This window comes from Oncorhynchus gorbuscha, linkage group LG25 (genome assembly GCF_021184085.1).
Source record: "Oncorhynchus gorbuscha isolate QuinsamMale2020 ecotype Even-year linkage group LG25, OgorEven_v1.0, whole genome shotgun sequence".
Taxonomy (NCBI): Eukaryota; Metazoa; Chordata; class Actinopteri; order Salmoniformes; family Salmonidae; genus Oncorhynchus; species Oncorhynchus gorbuscha.
In genome coordinates, this window is record NC_060197.1 from 39,809,243 (window position 1) to 39,834,813 (window position 25,571).

Sequence of the window (25,571 nt, forward strand, 5' to 3'; positions counted from 1 at the left end):
TCATAATAGATATTCATAATTTCCTTCATCTGCCAATGAAGGATATAGAGTAAATTGTCTGCATGTTTGCCTCAATTAGCATATTTCTCTCTAGTCTCCCAATGGACAAACTAAACAGTCAATGTGTGTTTTGAGAAACTGAATGTGATTAATAAAAGAAGGAGGAGCCAGTGAATCATCAACCAATACAGGTTACATCATTGGTCATTTGTCAAAATAAATCTGCCTTTCAACCTGGGAAACGTACTTGTTCCACACTTGAACCTGCCTTCCATTGTCAGCTATGGGTAGTGGCCACGGTCAAGGGACGGCTAGGATCAGAAGGGGTCACCCATGACATCATTGCAAACAGAAACACTAGTTCCTGCATATCCTATGTTATAGAAGAGAACAAGATATTCCTTTCTCATGGTCCGAACCTGCAACCAAAATAACAGAGAGCCATAATCTATGACATCATCATACCTCTGAGTGATGCGTGTGACTTGTGAGTTGATGAATTGATTCAACCATAACTTTTGGTCAGCGCATTCATTGTTGAGGGTGTAGTCTTTAGAGTGTTCTTGCCAGTATAATCAGTGACTCCGGGTCAGAGTGGAGGAGGAAATCCTCCTGGCCATTGTCATGGTGTATTCTGTATGGGAGTAGAAGGCGTTACCCCTCCTGTGGCTAATGGTATGGCCCAGCTCTCAGTGGGCGGAGCAGGGCGTGTGGTCAGCGGATCTGATAGAGAGCATGCTGTTGAGAGATGGATAGGTCCACTGGGGGTGGGAGTGTTGGGGCCCTCATTGGAGAGAGCTTAAAGCTGACAGCACAGCTGGAGGGCTAGCTCCCCCACAGGCCTGGGCCTGTGTTAGAATGGGAGAAAGGGGGGGGGGGACTATGGAAAGTCAAGCAGGAGAAGAGTAGACAAAGAAGAGAGTGAGGGATTGAAATAGAGGGAGAAGGGGATAAACGCAGACAAGTGAGGGGTAGGGATAGAACTAGAGGATAGATTCAATCAAAGATCTGCGATATAGTGCAATTGAAATGTAAAGGTCATTTCAGACTGAGCCGACATGTTCAGTGTTTACCGTGAACGCAGTCTCTGCAAAACACATACGTCCATACACACAAACACTATACTGACAGAAGCACACATGTACTTTAGCACACACACGCCAACGCCCACACTCCACACCTCCACACAAGGACCAATACATGTCACTGTTAATATTTAGGCTTAACTCAGTTGTGTATGTGGAGCTGTAATTTTGCATTACAACAGAACACTGTGTTTTTCCAGCTGCAGGTATGACACGCAAAGTGTGTGTGTACAATGTGTGACTGTGTGTTCCTACATAAACTTCCCATCATAACAAAGCAAGGCAGCTCCTGTTCCCACAGGCAATGGATGTAACATCCTAACACATCAATCACTAACCTTGAAGACACTTCCTGGGCGGAGCGTCTTCCTCCTGGGCAGAGCGTCCCCACCACCAAATGATGATTATTTTTCAATGTTTTTATGGGGCAGAATGACAGATGAACAGTATTAAAGCTAATCCCATTGCTTTTTTACACATTTTGCCATTAGGATTAGGAGAAAATGTTGCTGTTTTAGAGCTCGGGACAATCTCAACTTTTTCCCCACAAATATTTGTCTTAATATTTAAAAAAAAAATGAATGATATATTTTGATAGACCAAAGTATCAGCTATCACACTATGTAAAGGTACAACATCTTAATAAAATACAACAATGATTGAATCATCACAACTAATTATAAGGCATTTCATTTGTACAAGTATTGTCCAACAAGTGTTTAAAGGCCTTGATTGTTTAATTTGATTATTCAAATATGTAATACAAATCTCCAAACTTGTTTTTGTTTTGTTTTATATCACTGTATAATGCTCCAGAGCTAATTTTGTTAGCATTTTGGCATGTTTTTCTTGATTTAGAATGTAAAACAACATTAATATAGCAAACATGAACCCTTAGTTCTAACAGAAAATGATTCCATTGTTTAAGATTGTTGCAGAACAGTGACCTAACATAAACTTAACCACACTGCTCACCTTATGCCTAACCCTAACCTTCAATTAAGACCCAAATTATATTTTCTGTTTTCATGAATTTTTACAATATAGCACATTTCTACTTTGTGGCTGTAGTAAATAGTGGAAACCACATTACACCATTGACGAATATGAGTGGGGCGGCGGCCATCCATTACATCTCCTGATTGGAATGTGACATTCCTGCCAAGAGATTTGGGAGTGCAGACTTGCAGTGTTTGCTATATGTGTGCTTTTGCAAGAGTGCCAATTACATTTGCCGTTTTTGGTTGCATTTACGAGATTGCACATGGATTATTACATCTATGTATGTTATTCTTCGTTGGACAACAGCTGCATGGCATTCTGTACCATCTTTCATCGCTGAGAGAGAGAGAGAGACGATGTACATCAGGATCTTAGCTGTGTCAAGGTGTTCAGATGTAGTCACTGCCAGCTAATCCGGCCTTCTCTAATTTGCACCTTGATCATGCAGAAACCCAAACCGTACAGACATGGCTGTTCGCATGAGTGCTGAATGAAAAGTTACCACAATTATCAGGATCAAAGCGTATTACTGTGTTATTATGTTACCTTTATTTAACTAGGCAAGTCAGTTAAGAACAAATTCTTATTTTCAATGATGGCCTAGTGGGTTAACTGCCTGTTCAGGGGCAGAACGACAGATTTGTACGTTGTCAGCTCAGGGATTTGAACTTGCAACCTTCCGGTTATTAGTCCAACACTCTAACCACTTGGCTACCCGGCCGTAGTTGACCAACTACTTATTTTCCACCATAATTTGCAAATAAATTCTTTAAAAATCCTACAATGTGATTTTCTGGATTTTTTTTCTTCTCATTTTGTCTGTTATAGTTACCTATGATGTTATAGTTACCTACCTATGATGAAAAATATATTTTTAAGTGGGAGAACTTGCACAATTGGTGGCTGACTAAATACTTTTTTGCCCCATTGTAAAGTGCATATATAGTGTATATATATATACAAAAAACAGAGGTGTGTGTATATATAGTGTATATATAGTGTATTTATGGATAAAAACAGAGGTGTGTGTATAAATAGTGTATATAAATAGTGTATATATGGATAAAAACAGAGGTGTGTGTATATATAGTGTATATATGGATAAAACAGAGGTGTGTGTATATATAGTGTATATATGGATAAAAACAGAGGTGAGGGTATATATAGTGTATATATAGTGTATATATGGATAAAAACAGAGGTGAGGGTATATATAGTGTATATAAATAGTGTATATATGGATAAAAACAGAGGTGAGGGTATATATAGTGTATATAAATAGTGTATATATGGATAAAAACAGAGGTGAGGGTATATATAGTGTATATAAATATATATATGGATAAAAACAGAGGTGAGGGTATATATAGTGTATATAAATAGTGTATATATGGATAAAAACAGAGGTGAGGGTATATATAGTGTATATAAATAGTGTATATATGGATAAAAACAGAGGTGAGGGTATATATAGTGTATATAAATAGTGTATATATGGATAAAAACAGAGGTGAGGGTATATATAGTGTATATAAATAGTGTATATATGGATAAAAACAGAGGTGAGGGTATATATAGTGTATATAAATAGTGTATATATGGATAAAAACAGAGGTGAGGGTATATATAGTGTATATAAATAGTGTATATATGGATAAAAACAGAGGTGAGGGTATATATAGTGTATATAAATAGTGTATATATGGATAAAAACAGAGGTGAGGGTATATATAGTGTATATAAATAGTGTATATATGGATAAAAACAGAGGTGAGGGTATATATAGTGTATATAAATAGTGTATATATGGATAAAAACAGAGGTGAGGGTATATATAGTGTATATAAATAGTGTATATATGGATAAAAACAGAGGTGGCACCACAGGTTCAAAAGTGATGTGGCAAAATTGCTACCGGTGTTTCCTGGAGCCTGGAGTTTTTCCTGATCTCATGACCTGGTCAGGTAAAACTCTGGGTCCTATTTATAGGCTATGACAAAATATTATATTTTATTATTGAAGATGGCTTCCCTTTTCATCTGTGCTATGACAATAGGGCTGGCGTTTTTCTTGTCGGGTCATGTGAATTGGAAAAACTCTTCTCGGTCGGTTAGCCTCGGTCGGTTAGCCACCATAGAGGGGGGTTTATGTGGTGTAGCTTGAGATCATGACTTGGCACGTATTGGGTTAGGGGAGGTGGGGTGGTCTGTATGGCAGAGAAGAGTGCATCACGCTCTGGGGAAGGTTCCAGCAGAGTATCTCTGGCTGTCTGGATGGGGACCATCCAATAGTATGGAAAGATTGTATTTCTAGACCTGGTTGGGTTAGTTGGAATGCGAGCTAGCATTCCGGTATTCCACTTTGTGGAATTCTACTTGGTCATTTGGATTTAAAGTAGCAAACAATTTGGTCGTCCTTGGTTACATTCTCGAGCTATGACCTGCTGTGCATCCCATGGGGAGAGCAGCTTAGCATGGGGATCTGGTCATGATTAAAAAACAACATTTTAGATTTACAGGAGAGAAAATAAAAAACGACAGAAATGGGTCTCTTTACTCAATTGTAGCACCACCAATCACAAGGCTCACATTTTTTTAAACCTTTATTTTACTAGGCAAATCAGTTAATTAAGAACAAATTCTTATTTTCAATGACGGCCTAGGAACAGTGCCTAACTGCCTGTTCAGGTGCAGAATGACAGATTTGTACCTTGTCAGCTCGGGATTCGAACTTGCAACCTTTCGGTTACTAGTCCAACGCTCTAACCACTAGGCTACCCTGCCGCCCCACATTAATACGAGCATGTGGAATGCATGTAAAGAGCAGCACTTAACAACAACACACTTTTATAGAAATACATTTAGGTGGGGATCTATCATCAGCAAGTATTGTATATAGCTTTAGGGGGCATTTAACAGTCATTTAGCATCATTAAATGACTGATTTGGCCATAACATACAAATAAAACGAAGCACCGGCACCTCTTTCGTTTTTTAAACGTTGGGGTGCGTTCCTCGTCAAAAAGGGTGCGTTCGGCCTCCCGAGTGGTGCAGTGGTTTAAGGCACTGCAGTGCTAGCTGTCCGACTAGAGATTCTGGTTTCAAGTCCAGGCTCCATCGCAGTCGTTCGCAACCGGGAGACACATGGGGCGGCGCACGATTGGCCCAACGTCGTCCGGGTTAGGGGAGGGTTTGGCCGGGCAGGGATGTCCTTGTCTGATCGCGCACTAGCGACTCCTGTGGTGGGCCGGGCACAGTTCACGCTGACACGGTCGTCACAGTGTTTCCTCCGACACATTGGTGCGGCTGGCTTCCGGGTTAAGCGGGCATTGTGTCAAGAAGCAGTGTGGGGTTGGGTTGTGATTCGGTGGACGCACGACCTTCACCTCTCCCGAGTCCGTACGGGAGTTGCAGCAATGAGACAAGACTGTAACTACCAGTTGGACACCACAAAACTGGGGAGATAAAGGAGTTAAAAGAAGATCAAAATACAAAAGAAAATAAACAAGTGTGCGTTCGTACCTGTGTACACGTCTATTGACCACAACATGGAACAGGAAGTCAAATTAAACACTTTGACGTATTGGTTGCGAGTTACGTTCCTCTGCCCATCCCATCCCAACACTAAGACTGATAAATCATTTGAGCTTTATATTATTTTTCTGGTCACAAATAAACACTGACTGCCGCCCGACATATGAGACAAATGGGTCTGATAAAAATGTTGATAAATGCTTGAGACAGGGAGCGAGAGAGAGAGAGAGGAGCGAGAGAGAGAGAGAGGGAGCGAGAGAGAAAGAGAGGGAGCGAGAGAGAGAGGGGAGCGAGAGAGAAAGAGAGAGAGACAGGGAGCGAGAGAGAGAGAGTGGGAGCGAGAGCGGGAACGAGAGAGTGGGAGCGAGAGAGAGAGAGAGACAGGGAGCGAGAGAGCAGGGAGCGAGAGAGAGAGAGAGAGAGAGAGAGAGGGAGCGAGAGAGAGAGAGAGAGAGAGAGAGAGCGAGAGAGAGAGAGAGACAGAGAGCGAGAGAGGGAGCGGGAGAGAGAGAGAGACGAGCAGAGAGAGCGAGAGAGAGAGACAGGGAGCGAGAGAGAGACAGGGAACGAGAGAGAGACAGGGAGCGAGAGAGAGAGAGCAGGAGCGAGAGAGAGACAGGGAGCGAGAGAGAGACAGGGAGCGAGAGAGAGAGACAGGGAACGAGAGAGAGAGAGAGCGGGAGTGAGAGAGAGACAGGGAGCGAGAGAGAGACAGGGAGCGAGAGAGAGAGACAGGGAGCGAGAGAGAGAGACAGGGAGCGAGAGAGACAGGGAGCGAGAGAGAGACAGGGAGCGAGAGAGAGACAGGGAGCGAGAGAGACAGGGAGCGAGAGAGAGACAGGGAGCGAGAGAGAGAGACAGGGAGCGAGAGAGAGAGAGAGCGGAGAGAGACAGGGAACGAGAGAGAGAGAGAGAGCGGGAGTGAGAGAGAGACAGGGAGCGAGAGAGAGAGACAGGGAGCGAGAGAGAGAGACATGGAAATACAGAGAGAGAAAGATGGTGAGAAAGACAAGAGGTGGAATGAGACAAATGAGAGAATGAGAAAAACACATTTTATTTTGTTAGCTAATTTGTTTTACATTCAGGTTTACCTGGTGCCAGACGAGACAGAACTAATGGGGAGAACATAGATTGTTCTAAAGTTCAAACGGACTGTCCTCATGAAACAGAGTAAATCTCAGTTGACTATCCAATATAAATCCGACATTTTGTTTTCATTTTCTTGCAACACTACAATCAACAGCTAATATAATATAACTATTCATATTTTTTCTTTTTCTTTAGACCAAATATATGGTGCTGTCTACAAAGATTAATTCAATATTTATTTTCACTTTGCCTAAATGTCAGAAATCGAATAAGAATTGTAAGGCCACAGAAGTTCAAGCATGCAATCAAAATCTAGAAAAATAAACATTATTTAAAGGCCCTAACTCATAGTCTTGAGGTCATAGGTGCTGGGTCTGACAGTAGTTATTAAAGTGGGTTGTTTCCTTAAAGCCTACTCTCTGAGGCAAATATAGGTCCATTTGTCCATTAAGTTCATGTAATATCCAAAGCACCAGTCCATTAAAGTATTCAAATCATTGAGCAGGACAATCTTTAAAGAGCGATCGTGTGTCAATCCCTGAGATCTGACCATCGAAACGTCTTTCACAACAAAAAGGCACAGCAATAAATAAAAAGACTAGTCCTCCACCTTTCTTTCAGTCCTTCAGCTTCCTCTTCTTTACTTTCTTCTTCCGTCTCTTCTTGGCCAGGTTGTTGGTAAGGAGGTTAGTCTCTCTATCATCTTCATCCTCTTTGTACCAGGGTCCCCACACCCCTCCGTTGAAGTTAGGGTTGGAGCGGGAGTCTTTAGCCGGGTAGCGCACCGGGATGGCCGTCCTATTGTACTGTGCTAGCCGCATTAGCATCTTCTTCACTATGTGTGGGTAGCGTAGAGACAGGTCCACTCTCTCGTAGGGATCGGCTATGATGTTGAACAGCCAGACGGACTTCCCCTGGTCCCAGCGGACATATTCGTTATGCCAGCGGTTGGTCAGAAGCAGATTGGAGAAGGTCTGCGGAGGGACCCAGTCGCTGTAGCCAGGCACCCCCGTGAGAAGCTTCCAGTGGCCCACCCGGAGGGCGGCTCGGATGGCCGTATTCCAGAGGCCATAGCCAGCCTTCCATGAGCCGTTCTTTGCCTTGGTGTAGATGGGGTCGATGTTGTGCAGAATGTCGTGGCGGGGGGACTGGCGGCCCTCGCTGATGGCCTCCCACACGTCGTAGCCATCCAGGTTGAGATCTTCGTCCAGGGTCCCCTCCCCCAGGGACACCAGGGTGGGGAACCAGTCTGTGATGTGGATCAATGCCCGGCATCTGGTCCCCTTGTTCAGTAGCAGGGGACTGTGAACGAAGCCTACGGCCCGGATTCCCCCCTCCCAGTAGGTGGCCTTGCTCCCCCTGAGAGGCCAGTTGTTGCCCCCGGCCATGGGCTGACCCCCGTTGTCTGACGAGTACACTATCACTGTATTGTCGTAGAAACCGTAACGCTTCAGTGCCAGCGTGAGGTTGTGGACGGCCTCGTCCAGGCAGGACACCATGGCGGCGTACTTGCGACGATGTAAGTTAGGGATGGACTTGTAGCGCTCCAAGTAGCGAGCGGGCACCTGTAGCGGGGAATGGACTGCCTGAAAGGCCAAGTAGAGGAATAAGGGTTTCTGGGGGTTGTGGTGTGCCAGGATGTCCACAGCTTTTTGGGTGAACATCAAGGTTGAGTATCGGCCCCGATCCTGTTCCCAGGCTGCCTCCTCCCCTTCGTACAGGTCATAGCCACACATGCCGGGACCGTCACATTTATAGTGGCTGTAGTAGTCACCACTACCCAAAAGGGACCCAAAGAATGTGTCGAAGCCGCGCTGAGTGGGCATGCAGCCACGCTTGTAGAAGCCCAGGTGCCACTTGCCCACCATATGGGTGGCGTAGCCTGCCTGCCGGAGCTTTTGGGGTAGTGTGACATTCTCCAGGGGCAGGCAGTTGGCCTGGGTGGGCCTGATGACCGAGTGCTGGAGGCCCGTGTGGATCTGGTACCTGCATGTGACACAGAGAAAAGAAAGGCTGTTAGTCAATCAACCAGTCAACCAATCGACCAAGCAAATCTTATCTATGACCTTTGCTACAAAGTACACCTCTAAAGAGAAGGCCAAGGTGACCGTGTCTAGGAAACATAGCTAGTTTGGATAAACATTGTGAAGAACCAGAGCGCAGAGGGAGAGACCATCCTCATCTGGCCAGTCAGAGTATCCAAAACCAGTCATACATCAAACATTTACAGTGAAATATAATATAGTTGGATGCAGTATTGTGGTATGACAGGTCCAGAAATGTGTCTGCCACGATTCTACCATGGTGTTTGGATTTGTCCTTCCTCACTATCTGACATACACCCGTTAGCCTGGCTTCCTAAACCTTGAATCCTTGGAATTCTATGCTTGAATTGTAGAATTCTACGGTATATGATGTGCACAGAAAAAGTTCCAGATAGGTATAGGCTATACTAGAAAGATACTTTTTATACAATTTGAATATGATACGGTATGATTTCCAAATAAACCAAACAGTCTGCCAAGGTTCTGGTAATACACTGACAATTCATCCAGTTTAAATTTCTAAAACGCCAGATTAGGTCGTTTCTTTCACTCTACAATGAATCCTTTCACAGACATTTTAAATGCAATGAGACGGCACATTATCAGCGTTGTATTACACACAGTACGCATTATTCAACCTAATTCTAATTGCAATGGACTTAATCCAAAGCCAACAGGTATAGACTGACAGCTGAGCGAGTTTGACAGGAGATGTCCAAGAGCAATATGCCAGAGGATGAAGTCATTGTAGTGGTGAAATGACTTAACAGCTTAACAACCCCTGGACTGACTTCATCATTGTCTGACTCTCCTGCTATCAGACAGAGAAAACCAGACTTCCTCAATCCCTTTTTTCTCTCCCTTCCTCCTTTGCCTTCCCCTCCTCCCCTTCTCACTCATCCCTCTTTCTCACTCACCAGGGAAATGGTAAATGACACAGGCGGTCGGTGTGAAAAATGAGGCTTCGTTTGGAGGGTGGTCTGAAGAACCAGGGCTTTCTTAACCGCATCTTAAATGATTTCAAACGTATCCACAGCACCAAAACACTCACTTTATTCACACTTGGACACAGTTTTATTCAAGTCTTTGCATGTCATTTTAGCAAACTGTATCTTGGAAGTGCAAATACTGTAGTCTACTTACTGCAGTAACATCTTGCCCTTGACTTGAACTTTAATAGCAGATAGCATTACTCTATGTGTGTTAGGGAAACTGGCCATTAAATCCCGGGAAAACATTTAGTTTAGTTGATGAAACATTGGAGTGTTCTTAGTGGTTTTAGATTGAATTGGTTGTTTCCCGAGGTAATTCACTTAACATTTTCACACAGCATTAAACTGTCAGACAGATGTTAACCAGGGTTTGCAAAATGACATTAGGTGTGTGTGTGGTTTGTGAGCTGTATGTGTGTGTGCATTAGTGTGCGTATGCCTGAGTGTGTGTTTGCATGCTAAATGACAGAACACGGATTAGCTAATGGACATCAGAAAAAAGTGGGGGTGAGGGTAATGGTGTAGTCTCTGTATTTGTATTTGTTAAGGATCCCCATTAGTTCCTACCAAGGCAGCAGCTACTCTTCCTGGGGTTTATTATGGATCCCCATTAGTTCCTAACAAGGCAGCAGCTACTCTTCCTGGGGTTTATTATGGATCCCCATTAGTTCCTAACAAGGCAGCAGCTACTCTTCCTGGGGTTTATTATGGATCCCCATTAGTTCCTAACAAGGCAGCAGCTACTCTTCCTGGGGTTTATTATGGATCCCCATTAGTTCCTAACAAGGCAGCAGCTACTCTTCCTGGGGTTTATTATGGATCCCCATTAGCTGTTGCAAAGGCAGCAGCTACTCTTCCTGGGGTTTATTATGGATCCCCATTAGCTGTTGCCTAACAAGGCAGCTACTCTTCCTGGGGTTTATTATGGATCCCCATTAGCTGTCCTAGGCAGCAGCTACTCTTCCTGGGGTTTATTATGGATCCCCATTAGCTGTTGCCTAGGCAGCAGCTACTCTTCCTGGGGTTTATTATGGATCCCCATTAGCTGTCCTAGGCAGCAGCAGCTACTCTTCCTGGGGTTTATTATGGATCCCCATTAGCTGTTGCAAAGGCAGCAGCTACTCTTCCTGGGGTTTATTATGGATCCCCATTAGCTGTTGCCAAGGCAGCAGCTACTCTTCCTGGGGTTTATTATGGATCCCCATTAGCTGTTGCCTAACAAGCAGCTACTCTTCCTGGGGTTTATTATGGATCCCCATTAGCTGTTGCAAAGGCAGCAGCTACTCTTCCTGGGGTTTATTATGGATCCCCATTAGCTGTTGCCAAGGCAGCAGCTACTCTTCCTGGGGTTTATTATGGATCCCCATTAGTTCCTAACAAGGCAGCAGCTACTCTTCCTGGGGTTTATTATGGATCCCCATTAGTTCCTAACAAGGCAGCAGCTACTCTTCCTGGGGTTTATTATGGATCCCCATTAGCTGTTGCCAAGGCAGCAGCTACTCTTCCTGGGGTTTATTATGGATCCCCATTAGTTCCTAACAAGGCAGCAGCTACTCTTCCTGGGGTTTATTATGGATCCCCATTAGCTGTTGCCTAGGCAGCAGCTACTCTTCCTGGGGTTTATTATGGATCCCCATTAGCTGTTCCTAACAAGGCAGCAGCTACTCTTCCTGGGGTTTATTATGGATCCCCATAAGTTCCTAACTCTTCCTGGGGTTTATTATGGATCCCCATAAGCTGTTAACAAAGGCAGCAGCTACTCTTCCTGGGGTTTATTATGGATCCCCATTAGTTCCTAACAAGGCAGCAGCTACTCTTCCTGGGGTTTATTATGGATCCCCATTAGTTCCTAACAAGGCAGCAGCTACTCTTCCTGGGGTTTATTATGGATCCCCATAAGTTGTTGCCAAGGCAGCAGCTACTCTTCCTGGGGTTTATTATGGATCCCCATTAGCTGTTGCCTAGGCAGCAGCTACTCTTCCTGGGGTTTATTATGGATCCCCATTAGCTGTTGCCTAGGCAGCAGCTACTCTTCCTGGGGTTTATTATGGATCCCCATTAGCTGTTGCCTAGGCAGCAGCTACTCTTCCTGGGGTTTATTATGGATCCCCATTAGCTGTTGCAAAGGCAGCAGCTACTCTTCCTGGGGTTTATTATGGATCCCCATTAGCTGTTGCAAAGGCAGCAGCTACTCTTCCTGGGGTTTATTATGGATCCCCATTAGCTGTTGCCTAGGCAGCAGCTACTCTTCCTGGGGTTTATTATGGATCCCCATTAGCTGTTGCAAAGGCAGCAGCTACTCTTCCTGGGGTTTATTATGGATCCCCATTAGCTGTTGCAAAGGCAGCAGCTACTCTTCCTGGGGTTTATTATGGATCCCCATTAGCTGTTGCCAAGGCAGCAGCTACTCTTCCTGGGGTTTATTATGGATCCCCATTAGCTGTTGCCAAGGCAGCAGCTACTCTTCCTGGGGTTTATTATGGATCCCCATTAGCTGTTGCCAAGGCAGCAGCTACTCTTCCAGGGATCTGGCAAAATGAAGGCAGTTATACCATTTTTAAAACATTGCAATACATTCATAACAGATTTCACAACACACTAAGTGTGTTCCCTCAAGCCAATACTCCACTACCACATATCTACAACACAAAATCTATGTGTACGTGTGTATAGTGTGTATGTTATTATGTGTGTTTGTGTTGCTTCAGAGTCCCCGCTGTTCCACAAGGTGTAACTCCATACAGTACAGTATACTATGCCTCAGGAGTCAGTCAGGTGGGAGGACTGTCTGTCTCAGTGAACAACTGAACACATGGAGCACCTCCTCCTCCAACTCTCCTTCTCCTCCTCCTCCACCACCTCCACCTCTCCTTCTCCTCCTCCTCCACCTCTCCTCCTCTTCTCTTCTACCTCTCCTCCACCTCTCCTCCTCCACCTCTCTTCCACCTCTACCTCTCCTCTACCTCTCCTCCACCTCTCCTCCACCTCCACCTCTCCTCCACCTCTCCTCCACCTCTCCTCCACCTCTCCTCCACCTCTCTTCCACCTCTCTTCCACCTCTCCTCCTCCTCCACCTCTCCTCTACCTCTCCACCTTTCCCCCACCTCTCCTTCTCCTCCACCTTTCCCCCTCCTCTCCTCTACCTCGCCTCCACCTCTCGTCCACCTCTCCTTCTCCTCCTCCACCTCTCTTCCTCTCTTCCACCTCTCCTCCTCTTCTCCTCTACCTCTCCTCCTCCTTCTCCTCCACTCCTCCTCCTTCTCCTCCACCTCTCCTCCTCCTCCTCCTCCTCTCCCACACCTCTTTTTCTCCTCCACCTCTCATTCTCCTCCTCCTCTCCTCCACCTTTCCTCCTCCTTCTCTCCTTCTCTCCTTCTCCTCCTCCTCCCCTCCTCCTTCTCTCCTTCTCTCCTCCTCCTCCCCTTCACCTCCACTTCCTCCTCCACCTTTCCTCCACCACCTCTCCTTCTCCACCTCTCCTTCTCCTCCACCTCCACCACCTCTCCTTCTCCTCCACCTCCACCACCTCTCCTTCTCCACCTCTCCTTCTCCTCCACCTCCACCACCTCTCCTTCTCCTCCACCTCCACCACCTCTCCTTCTCCACCTCTCCTTCTCCTCCACCTCTCCTTCTCCTCCTCCACCACCTCTCCTTCTCCTCCACCTCTCCTTCTCCTCTCCTCCACCTCTCCTCCCCCTCCTCTCCATCTCCAATCCATCTCTCTTTCTCCTCCTCTTCTCCACCTCTCCTTCTCCTCCTCCTCCTCTACTCCACCTCTCCTTCTCCTCCTCCTCTACTCCACCTCTCCTCCACCACCTCCTCGTCCACCTCTCCTTCTCCTCACCTCCACCTTCCCCACCTCTCCTCCTCCACCTCTCCTCCTCCACCTCCTCTCCCCTCCTCCACCTCTCCTTCTCCTCCTCCTCTCCTCCACCAACTTCTCCCCCTCCACCTCTCCTTCTCCTCCTCCTCTCCTCCACCAACTTCTCCTCCTCCACCTCTCCTTCTCCTCCTCCTCTCCTCTACCTCCTCCTCCACCTCTCCTTCTCCTCCTCCTCCACCTCTCCTTGTCCTCCTCCTCTACCTCCTCCTCCACCTCTCCTTCACCTCCTCCTCTCCTCTACCTCCTTCTCCACCTCTCCTTCTCCTCCTCCTCTCCTCTACCTCCTCCTCCACCTCTCCTTCTCCTCCTCCTCTCCTCTCCTCCTCCTCTCCTTCTCCTCCTCCTCTCCTCCTCCTCCACCTCCTCTCCTCTACCTCCTCCTCCACCTCTCCTTCTCCTCCTAAACCGCTGTGTGGCAGACCGTTAACAACACACTTGGTAGCATTGTTGCTGTTTGTTCCCATGTCCTTAAGAGTGTAGTGTAATTACAGTACATTCAACAAGCAGAGATAGGGACATTATACCCAACATAGTATACCCAACATAGTATACCAAACACCCGTCATTTAAACCCCAAGATCCTCAGGGGCTCTATTTGAACAAACCTAACACAATGAGACATATAAACCCTGGTGGTAGCACTTTTGGTCCTGGGGTTTGTCCGAAATATTTTCATGATTTTCATTGCCATTATTATGAGCTTAATAGCTGCCGGTAATGTGAAAAGAGCTGGGTTTTGATAAATAAACAAGTTGTAGGTGTGATGAGGGCCACTCACGGGTCAGTTAAGGTGTTCCATTGTTTAATAAGGCATGCGATTGTCTCAAGTTTTGTCGGTTATTGACGGTCTTTGAGATGTCATCATCTCCAATTTGTCTGGAGCCACGGAATATTCTAGTCCTAGTCCATTGTGTATCGATACTACAGTTTATTAAATAGCAGAGGCTAACGACTGATAGCAACATAAAACAGAAACATCCAGTGTTGGCTCATTATGTTTGGATTGTTGACAGTCAACATTGCTGTAATTGGCTTCAAACGAGTATAGGCCTTAGGCATCGCACTCTCCTCAAATAAAAAATACTACGCTCCTGTAAATTGTGTGAGACATGTGTGAGCCATGTTCTCAACAAGCCAGATATAGCCTAGGACTGCTGTTGATATGGTGTTATAGGACTGGAACTTTTGTTTGGAGGAGCGTGTGTTTGGTAACTGGACAAGAGGCGGCGTTTGGAAATGGGGATCGATATATACAAGCGGAATGGAGTATTCACAGCAGGTAGGCCTATGTGAATTAGGAATAATTCATTCCAAAGCATGTCGGCAAAAGCCTCACAAGCATAAACCTTTTATGTATCGGCACCTTGGCTAACGGATGGCCAGGATCAGAGAGACCAGGCAAGTTGTTGTTGAACCCGCTTCCGTTATAGCAGGGAAAGGGGCTTGCTTTTTTATTCAAAAAGAAATACAATACAAATTGTTAAAGGAAAATAACTTAAAATGCTTCTAAAGAATGACCCGGGGTTATCTCATTCCACGATGGGCATATAACCTCCATGGAGGAGTTGTACTGTACGTCCACAATAACAACAGGAGCTGTCTGAAATCATGTAATAGCCCACATAGATAAAAAGGGGATGTTCTCTCACAGTCTTTTCAAACTTGACCTTATAATAAAGCTTTAGTGATTGTGGTCTCACGAGAAACCCTTTATCGATAGTCTGGACTACTTGGCGACAGCATTGGGTATGACAAAAAATAACTTTACTGAGAGGAGGAGAGGCTATGCTTGGCTTTTAAAGAGTAACTTTCATGAACATGTTTTTTTCTTCATGTAAAACCAGATGTTTTAGGCTTATTTATAGTGAAACACGTAAATTCTGGGCTTCATTTTGACAGATGGTTCTACAAGTGATATATATGTCGGTCTTTTAGTAGTAAATCTAGATATTTTGGACCCTAGCGGTTGAACTTGACCATTGAAATCGTGACGTAGACAATACTGTGCCACTGCAGCCCGCAATTCTGGGCGTTCCTGCAGGTGGGCATTCCCCCCTCGAGCATCCCATTGGTTCCTTAATGAATCCCTCCCCCCAACACGACATTGTTATATGTGGCACTTTTGGGTCTAAAGGAAAATAAGCGTATGATCTGTGTTTTCCCAACCTCCCAGAGTCCTCCTTGCTAGCTAGCGGCAGTGACACTGCTAGACGGCGTCCTTCGCTCCCGCCTGCCCTCACAGTCGTGAACAAAACTGTGGGAAAACAGTACCTGACAGGCGGGGGCGACTGTACTGGAGCACCCCCACCTTCCAGAGTGGAAAGAATCCTTATTTTCCACCATAATTTGCAAATAAATTCATTAAAATCCTACAATGTGATTTTCTGGATTTTTTTTCTCATTTTGTCTGTCATAGTTGAAGTGTACCTATGATGAAAATTACAGGCCTCTCTCATAATTTAAAGTGGGAGTACTTGCACAATTGGTGGCTGACTAAATACGTTTTTGCCCCACTGTATATATATACATATATATTTTCTTCCTCCAAATCTTTTATTTACAATATTCATCCCGTTGCCACACTCTTCTAATTGTGAAACGTGAAAGCATACCTGTGAGAGGGGTCGCCCTGGCATTAGGTTTTTATACAGTACCCAAGAACAATCTGTGAGTTAATTAGACTATTGGAAAAAGAGCTACTGCGTAAATACTGCAATGCAGATTGGATTGAGTCCCATCTCTTCATTTTCTAGGTGATGATTGCACCTTTCTTCCCAACACAATGCCGCAATAAATGTGAGTCTACATTTCTAATATTTTTTGCGCCCCATGGGGGATTGGAATTTACACCGTAAGTGGCAATAGATGTCAGGAACTCGGTGCCTTACCACTGTGAGATAACTGTCCAGAGCCTTACCGCTGTGAGATAACTGTACAGAGCCTTACCGCTGTGAGATAACTGTACAGAGCCTTACCGCTGTGAGATAACTGTACAGAGCCTTACCGCTGTGAGATAACTGTACAGAACCTTATCGCTGTGAGATAACTGTACAGAGCCTTATCACTGTGAGATAACTGTACAGAGCCTTACCACTGTGAGATAACTGTACAGAGCCTTACCACTGTGAGATAACTGTACAGAGCCTTACCACTGTGAGATAACTGTACAGAGCCTTAACACTGTGAGATAACTGTACAGAGCCTTACCACTGTGAGATAACTGTACAGAGCCTTTCACTGTGAGATAACTGTACAGAGCCTTATCACTGTGAGATAACTGTACAGAGCCTTATCGCTGTGAGATAACTGTACAGAGCCTTTCACTGTGAGATAACTGTACAGAGCCTTATCACTGTGAGATAACTGTACAGAGCCTTATCACTGTGAGAACTGTACAGAGCCTTATCGCTGTGAGAACTGTACAGAGCCTTATCACTGTGAGATAACTGTACAGAGCCTTATCGCTGTGAGATAACTGTACAGAGCCTTATCACTGTGAGAACTGTACAGATCCTTATCGCTGTGAGATAACTGTACAGAGCCTTATCACTGTGAGAACTGTACCGAGCCTTATCGCTGTGAGAACTGTACAGAGCCTTATCGCTGTGAGAACTGTACAGAGCCTTATCACTGTGAGAAAACTGTACAGAGCCTTATCGCTGTGAGATAACTGTACAGAGCCTCATCGCTGTGAGATAACTGTACAGAGCCTTATCACTGTGAGATAACCGAACAGAGCCTTATCGCTGTGAGATAACTGAACAGAGCCTTACCACCTTGAGATAACTGTACAGAGCCTTGCCACTGTGAGATAACTGTACAGAGCCTTATCACTGTGAGATAACTGAAGAGAGCCTTACCACTGTGAGATAACTGTACAGAGCCTTATCGCTGTGAGATAACTGTACAGAGCCTTACCACTGTGAGATAACAGTACAGAGCCTTACCACTGTGAGATAACAGTACAGAGCCTTATCACTGTGAGATAACTGTACAGAGCCTTATCACTGTGAGATAACTGTACAGAGCCTTACCACTGTGAGATAACTGTACAGAGCCGTATCACTGTGAGATAACTGTACAGAGCCTTATCGCTGTGAGATAACTGTACAGAGCCTTATCACTGAGATAACTGTACAGAGCCTTACCACTGTGAGATAACTGTACAGAGCCTTACCACTGTGAGATAACTGTACAGAGCCTTACCACTGTGAGATAACAGTACAGAGCCTTATCACTGTGAGATAACTGTACAGAGCCTTATCACTGTGAGATAACTGTACAGAGCCTTACCACTGTGAGATAACTGTACAGAGCCGTATCACTGTGAGATAACTGTCCAGAGCCTTATCACTGTGAGATAACTGTACAGAGCCTTATCACTGTGAGATAATTGTACAGAGCCTTATCACTGTGAGATAACTGTCCAGAGCCTTATCACTGTGAGATAACTGTCCAGAGCCTTATCACTGTGAGATAACTGTACAGAGCCTTATCACTGTGAGATAACTGTACAGAGCCTTATCACTGTGAGATAACTGTCCAGAGCCTTATCACTGTGAGATAACTGTCCAGAGCCTTATCACTGAGATAACTGTACAGAGCCTTACCACTGTGAGATAACTGTACAGAGCCTTACCACTGTGAGATAACTGTACAGAGCCTTACCACTGTGAGATAACAGTACAGAGCCTTATCACTGTGAGATAACTGTACAGAGCCTTATCACTGTGAGATAACTGTACAGAGCCTTACCACTGTGAGATAACTGTACAGAGCCGTATCACTGTGAGATAACTGTACAGAGCCTTATCGCTGTGAGATAACTGTACAGAGCCTTATCACTGTGAGATAACTGTACAGAGCCGTATCACTGTGAGATAACTGTACAGAGCCTTATCGCTGTGAGATAACTGTACAGAGCCTTATCGCTGTGAGATAACTGTACAGAGCCTTACCACTGTGAGATAACTGTACAGAGCCTTACCGCTGTGAGATAACTGTAGAGAGCCTTATCACTGTGAGAACTGTACATAGCCTTATCGCTGTGAGATAACTGTACAGAGCCTTATCACTGTGAGATAACTGTACAGAGCCTTATCGCTGTGAGATAACCGAACAGAGCCTTATCGCTGTGAGATAACTGTACAGAGCCTTACCACTGTGAGATAACTGTACAGAGCCTTATCACTGTGAGATAACTGTACAGAGCCTTATCACTGTGAGAACTGTTTATCACTGTGAGAACTGTACAGAGCCTCATCGCTGTGAGAACTGTACAGAGCCTCATCGCTGTGAGATAACTGTACAGAGCCTTATCACTGTGAGATAACCGAACAGAGCCTTATCACTGTGAGATAACTGTACAGAGCCTTACCACTGTGAGATAACTGTACAGAGCCTTATCACTGTGAGATAACTGAACAGAGCCTTACCACCTTGAGATAACTGTACAGAGCCTTATCACTGTGAGATAACTGTACAGAGCCTTATCGCTGTGAGATAACTGTACAGAGCCTTATCACTGTGAGATAACTGTCCAGAGCCTTATCACTGTGAGATAACTGTACAGAGCCTTATCACTGTGAGATAACTGTACAGAGCCTTATCACTGTGAGATAACTGTCCAGAGCCTTATCACTGTGAGATAACTGTCCAGAGCCTTATCACTGAGATAACTGTACAGAGCCTTATCACTGTGAGATAACTGTACAGAGCCTTACCACTGTGAGATAACTGTACAGAGCCTTATCGCTGTGAGATAACTGTAGAGAGCCTTATCACTGTGAGAACTGTACAAGCCTTATCGCTGTGAGATAACTGTACAGAGCCTTATCACTGTGAGATAACTGTACAAGCCTTATCCTGTGAGATAACTAGAGCCTTATCGTTGAGATAACCGAACAGAGCCTTATCGCTGTGAGATAACTGTACAGAGCCTTACCACTGTGAGATAACTGTACAGAGCCTTATCACTGTGAGATAACTGTACAGAGCCTTATCACTGTGAGAACTGTACAGAGCCTTATCACTGTGAGAACTGTACAGAGCCTCATCGCTGTGAGAACGGTACAGAGCCTCATCGCTGTGAGATAACTGTACAGAGCCTTATCACTGTGAGATAACCGAACAGAGCCTTATCGCTGTGAGATAACTGTACAGAGCCTTACCACTGTGAGATAACTGTACAGAGCCTTATCACTGTGAGATAACTGAACAGAGCCTTACCACCTTGAGATAACTGTACAGAGCCTTATCACTGTGAGATAACTGAACAGAGCCTTACCACCTTGAGATAACTGTACAGAGCCTTATCACTGTGAGATAACTGTACAGAACAATAACTGGAGAGCCTTATCAAAACTGCTATGCATCATTTTATTAAGATACCTCTGGACTTCTGGTAAGTATGCTTTAGTGAGAAAGTGTTGTTGGGATCAGGTACAACTATGTTTACCCCAAAATGAACAACTTCCTTCACTCACAACTTCTCACATGAAGGCATACATTTTTTAAGTGGTTGGGGAAAGGCTGAAATTGGGGTTGGGAACAAATTGGGAACAAAAAAGCACATATGTCTTGTTCCATGTGCATATGGTTACTGTGCGTCACAGCTGGATAGGCAGCGCTTCTTCTGTCAAAATCCATGTCGTAGCCAACCCGTTACCACTAAAACCAGCTCTTAAATATCCCCACCAGAGCATTACTGAAATTGCCACTTCGGCACACGTTTTTAAGGACACACCTCAGATATTGCCTCCCCACCTCAGCACAAGCCAGCTCATATAAAACGGGTAAATGACCAATCCTGGCTCTAGGGTTGGAAAATAGAAGAGCGACGGCTTTACCAGGTCAAAATCACGAACGACTGACAATTACGCTGGCTTCACGCCAGCCACAAACAGAGCGCCTAGTGTCTTTTTAAAGGAAAGGAGCTATATGTTGCAGAAGACACTGTGGAAGCATCAGTGTTAAGTACATCTGAATGGGTCCTGAGATTCTCAACACTGGCAAATAACAAATGGAGACCTTAAAAATGATATATACATTTTTAAATATAACATTTAAGATATTGATATATCAGAATTCATCTTTAAAGTCGAGACCGTGAGGATAGAAATGGAAATGATCATTTAATGTTCACCATCCATAAGGGCACAGATAGGAATCCATACTGGTACCAGAGAGGAATCCATACTGGCACCAGAGAGGAATCCATATTGGCACCAGAGTGGAATCCATACTGGCACCAGAGAGGAATCCATATTGGGAACCAGAGTGTTTGTTGGTTTCATGTGGGCCTGGGATGATCTGGGAACCAGAGTGTTTGTTGGTTTCATGTGGACCTGGGATGATCTGGGAACCAGAGTGTTTGTTGGTTTCATGTGGACCTGGGATGATCTGGGAACCAGAGTGTTTGTTGGTTTCATGTGGGGATGATCTGGGAACCATAGTGTTTGTTGGTTTCATGTGGACCTGGGATGATCTGGGAACCAGAGTGTTTGTTGGTTTCATGTGGGGATGATCTGGGAACCATAGTGTTTGTTGGTTTCATGTGGGGATGATCTGGGAACCATAGTGTTTGTTGGTTTCATGTGGACCTGGGATGATCTGGGAACCAGAGTGTTTGTTGGTTTCATGTGGGGATGATCTGGGAACCATAGTGTTTGTTGGTTTCATGTGGACCTGGGATGATCTGGGAACCAGAGTGTTTGTTGGTTTCATGTGGACCTGGGATGATCTGGGAACCATAGTGTTTGTTGGTTTCATGTGGACCTGGGATGATCTGGGAACCAGAGTGTTTGTTGGTTTCATGTGGGCCTGGGATGATCTGGGAACCAGAGTGTTTGTTGGTTTCATGTGGACCTGGGATGATCTGGGAACCAGAGTGTTTGTTGGTTTCATGTGGGCCTGGGATGATCTGGGAACCAGAGTGTTTGTTGGTTTCATGTGGGCTTGGGATGATCTGGGAACCATAGTGTTTGTTGGTTTCATGTGGACCTGGGATGATCTGGGAACCAGAGTGTTTGTTGGTTTCATGTGGGCCTGGGATGATCTGGGAACCAGAGTGTTTGTTGGTTTCATGTGGACCTGGGATGATCTGGGAACCAGAGTGTTTGTTGGTTTCATGTGGGCCTGGGATGATCTGGGAACCAGAGTGTTTGTTGGTTTCATGTGGACCTGGGATGATCTGGGAACCAGAGTGTTTGTTGGTTTCATGTGGACCTGGGATGATCTGGGAACCAGAGTGTTTGTTGGTTTCATGTGGGCCTGGGATGATCTGGGAACCAGAGTGTTTGTTGGTTTCATGTGGGCCTGGGATGATCTGGGAACCAGAGTGTTTGTTGGTTTCATGTGGGCCTGGGATGATGGCTTCTCACCAGTTAGTAGTCTGAGCAGGGGAATGTTGCCCACCACTCCACAACAAACACACTCACTGGGGAATAAAGGAAGCATTGTTGTGCTGACTGGATATCATTAGCTCGATCCAATATGTCTACAAAGAACTATTAGATGGATGGGAAAAAGAGAGAGGAGGGGGAACCAACATCTGTCTTAGGGTAGAGACTAGAGAGACTCAATGAAGTGAGCTCTTTGGAGGTCCGTAGTGGAACTTGGAGCTGAGCTTGTAGGCTTCGACTACAGCTATAATATATTAATCGACATACGTGGACTTTATCTCAAAGGACTTTACAATGCTATATAGAATGTGCAGAGCAAGCTTTCATAAAAGGCTTTCGTTTCCATCTATAGGCCGTTATCTCTACAGCTCTTTTCACAAGCAATTACACGTCTATATTTATTCTCGTCCTTTGTCGATAAATGTCCATTAAACATTGTTCCTGGAGGTTTTCCGCTCCATTATATTCCCTCTCTCAGACATGGACCACTTTGTTTAGATTCTATCGGCGCATATAATCAATATTCCAGTCCATGCCGCCAGTTCATTGGTTTTTATTTGTCCAGCTTCGTGTTAAAGCCAAGGATTGAAATCTACGATTGAGAGGAAAGAACAATATCTCCCTGAGGGTATCTTAACTTCCAGATGATCAAGCCCCACAAAATCACAATGGGACACAACTGCAAGTGCAGATGCATTCTAGAGCTGTGTGTGTCTGTGTTCATGCGAAAGGGAGGGAGAGAGTGCTTGTGTGAGCAAGGAAGCTTGTGAGTTCATCATATACTCCTAACCCTCCGGAGTCTTGGGCGTTGCTGGTGCTCACACACCAAAAGGTTACTGGCTTGTAATGAGAATGTCATGCCATGCATGGAATCTCTGTTTCCTACATAGATCAGTCATCTGAACAGAATATCTTGATGTGGACTGGTACAAGGTGGAACTCCAGGAAGTCTATATCTATCTATACCTGTAGGATTTGGGGATTTCAAGGGAATGGTACGGCTCTTTAGTGGTTGAAGAACAGTTCTACTTTCTAGTGTTTTAGGCCCTTAAAAAATATGACTGGAGTCATAAGCATATTCAAGATGTGCCCCACTTCCCCCAGCCACACCCCATGTTGAATACAGCCCATTTACAAACACCTTTTAACATATTTCATGGCATGAACAGGCCTCTAGGTGTCAAAGGTTGAGGGCTGAAGGCCAGCCAGCTCCACTTTCGATGCCCAACAAGGAGTCAATCCAGGCAGTAAAAACCTTTAGCAGTTGTTTCCTACTTCTGCTTCCCTTCCCTGTAATCACACTAACTGTCTCTTTGGTGTCTTTACACAACCACTGGAGCGCTAGGCCAACAAAACACACACGCCATTAAACACAAATCACCAAACACAGAGTCCCACAAGGCACGAGGGGAAACAACTACTAGGCCACCCAGCCTCCGAGTTCTAGGCCTGTACCAGTTTCCAAACCATCACTATCCCCGGGCCCGGGCCCCGGCTGCATGGGCCAAACATGTAACTGTTCCACGTCTTACCTACATATGGTTCAAATAAGCAGCCTCTCCTCAGCTTTCTAAAGCTTCGAAAATTCAGCCTTGGAGCAGTGTGGATCTCTGGCTTATTCCCTCCCTCCCTCCCCACTTCTATTCACTCAGCCTTCCACTATCTCTCTGGCTTATTCCCTCCCTCCCCCTCCTCACTTCTATTCACTCAGCCTTCCACTATCTCTCTGGCTTATTCCCTCCCTCCCTCCCCCTCCTCACTTCTATTCACTCAGCCTTCCACGATCTCTCTGGCTTATTCCCTCCCTCCCTCCCCCTCCTCACTTCTATTCACTCAGCCTTCCACTATCTCTCTGGCCTATTCCTCCCTCCCCCTCCTCACTTCTATTCACTCAGCCTTCCACTATCTCTCTGGCTTATTCCCTCCCTCCCCCTCCTCACTTCTATTCACTCAGCCTTCCACTATCTCTCTGGCTTATTCCCTCCCTCCCTCCCCCTCCTCACTTCTATTCACTCAGCCTTCCACTATCTCTCTGGCCTATTCCTCCCTCCCCTCCTCACTTCTATTCACTCAGCCTTCCACGATCTCTCTGGCTTATTCCCTCCCTCCCTCCCCCTCCTCACTTCTATTCACTCAGCCTTCCACGATCTCTCTGGCTTATTCCCTCCCTCCCTCCCCTCCTCACTTCTATTCACTCAGCCTTCCACTATCTCTCTGGCCTATTCCTCCCTCCCCCTCCTCACTTCTATTCACTCAGCCTTCCACTATCTCTCTGGCTTATTCCCTCCCTCCCCCTCCTCACTTCTATTCACTCAGCCTTCCACTATCTCTCTGGCTTATTCCTCCCTCCCTCCCCCTCCTCACTTCTATTCACTCAGCCTTCCACTATCTCTCTGGCTTATTCCCTCCCTCCCCCTCCTCACTTCTATTCACTCAGCCTTCCAATATCTCTCAGGCTTATTCCCTCCCTCCCTCCCCCTCCTCACTTATATTCACTCAGCCTTCCACTATCTCTCTGGCTTATTCCCTCCCTCCCTCCCCCTCCTCACTTCTATTCACTCAGCCTTCCACTATCTCTCTGGCTTATTCCCTCCCTCCCCCTCCTCACTTCTATTCACTCAGCCTTCCACTATCTCTCTGGCCTATTCCCTCCCTCCCTCCCCCTCCTCACTTCTATTCACTCAGCCTTCCACTATCTCTCTGGCCTATTCCCTCCCTCCCTCCCCTCCTCACTTCTATTCACTCAGCCTTCCACGATCTCTCTGGCTTATTCCCTCCCTCCCCCTCCTCACTTCTATTCACTCAGCCTTCCACTATCTCTCTTGCTTATTCCCTCCCTCCCTCCCCTCACTTCTATTCACTCAGCCTTCCACTATCTCTCTGGCCTATTCCCTCCCTCCCTCCCCCTCCTCACTTCTATTCACTCAGCCTTCCACTATCTCTCTGGCCTATTCCCTCCCTCCCTCCCCCTCCTCACTTCTATTCACTCAGCCTTCCACGATCTCTCTGGCTTATTCCCTCCCTCCCCCTCCTCACTTCTATTCACTCAGCCTTCCACTATCTCTCTTGCTTATTCCCTCCCTCCCTCCCCCTCCTCACTTCTATTCACTCAGCCTTCCACTATCTCTCTGGCCTATTCCCTCCCTCCCCCTCCTCACTTCTATTCACTCAGCCTTCCACTATCTCTCTGGCTTATTCCCTCCCTCCCTCCCCCTCCTCACTTCTATTCACTCAGCCTTCCACTATCTCTCTGGCCTATTCCCTCCCTCCCCCTCCTCACTTCTATTCACTCAGCCTTCCACGATCTCTCTGGCTTATTCCCTCCCTCCCCCTCCTCACTTCTATTCACTCAGCCTTGCACTATCTCTCTGGCCTATTCCCTCCCTCCCCCTCCTCACTTCTATTCACTCAGCCTTCCACTATCTCTCTGACTGACACCGTCCCTTCAATCTATCTCTGCTGCTACCGCCTTGGCACCCCTCTTTAAACTCTATCATACGTTCTCTTCCAGGACTCAAAGTCAAACGTTCAGAGCCTACC

The 25,571-nt window shown here is 45.7% G+C and overlaps 1 protein-coding gene across 1 annotated transcript in view; it reads right to left on the bottom strand.

Moving 5' to 3' along the window:
- Positions 1-6,656: 6,656 nt before the first annotated feature.
- The window catches only part of LOC124013597 (arylsulfatase J-like), a 40,087-nt gene continuing 21,172 nt past the window's right edge, over positions 6,657-25,571 (bottom strand). The window contains exon 2 of the mRNA XM_046327915.1: positions 6,657-8,695. Coding sequence (XP_046183871.1) covers positions 7,327-8,695 — 1,369 coding nt within the window. The 3' untranslated portion in view covers positions 6,657-7,326. The remainder of the gene's footprint in view (positions 8,696-25,571) is intronic.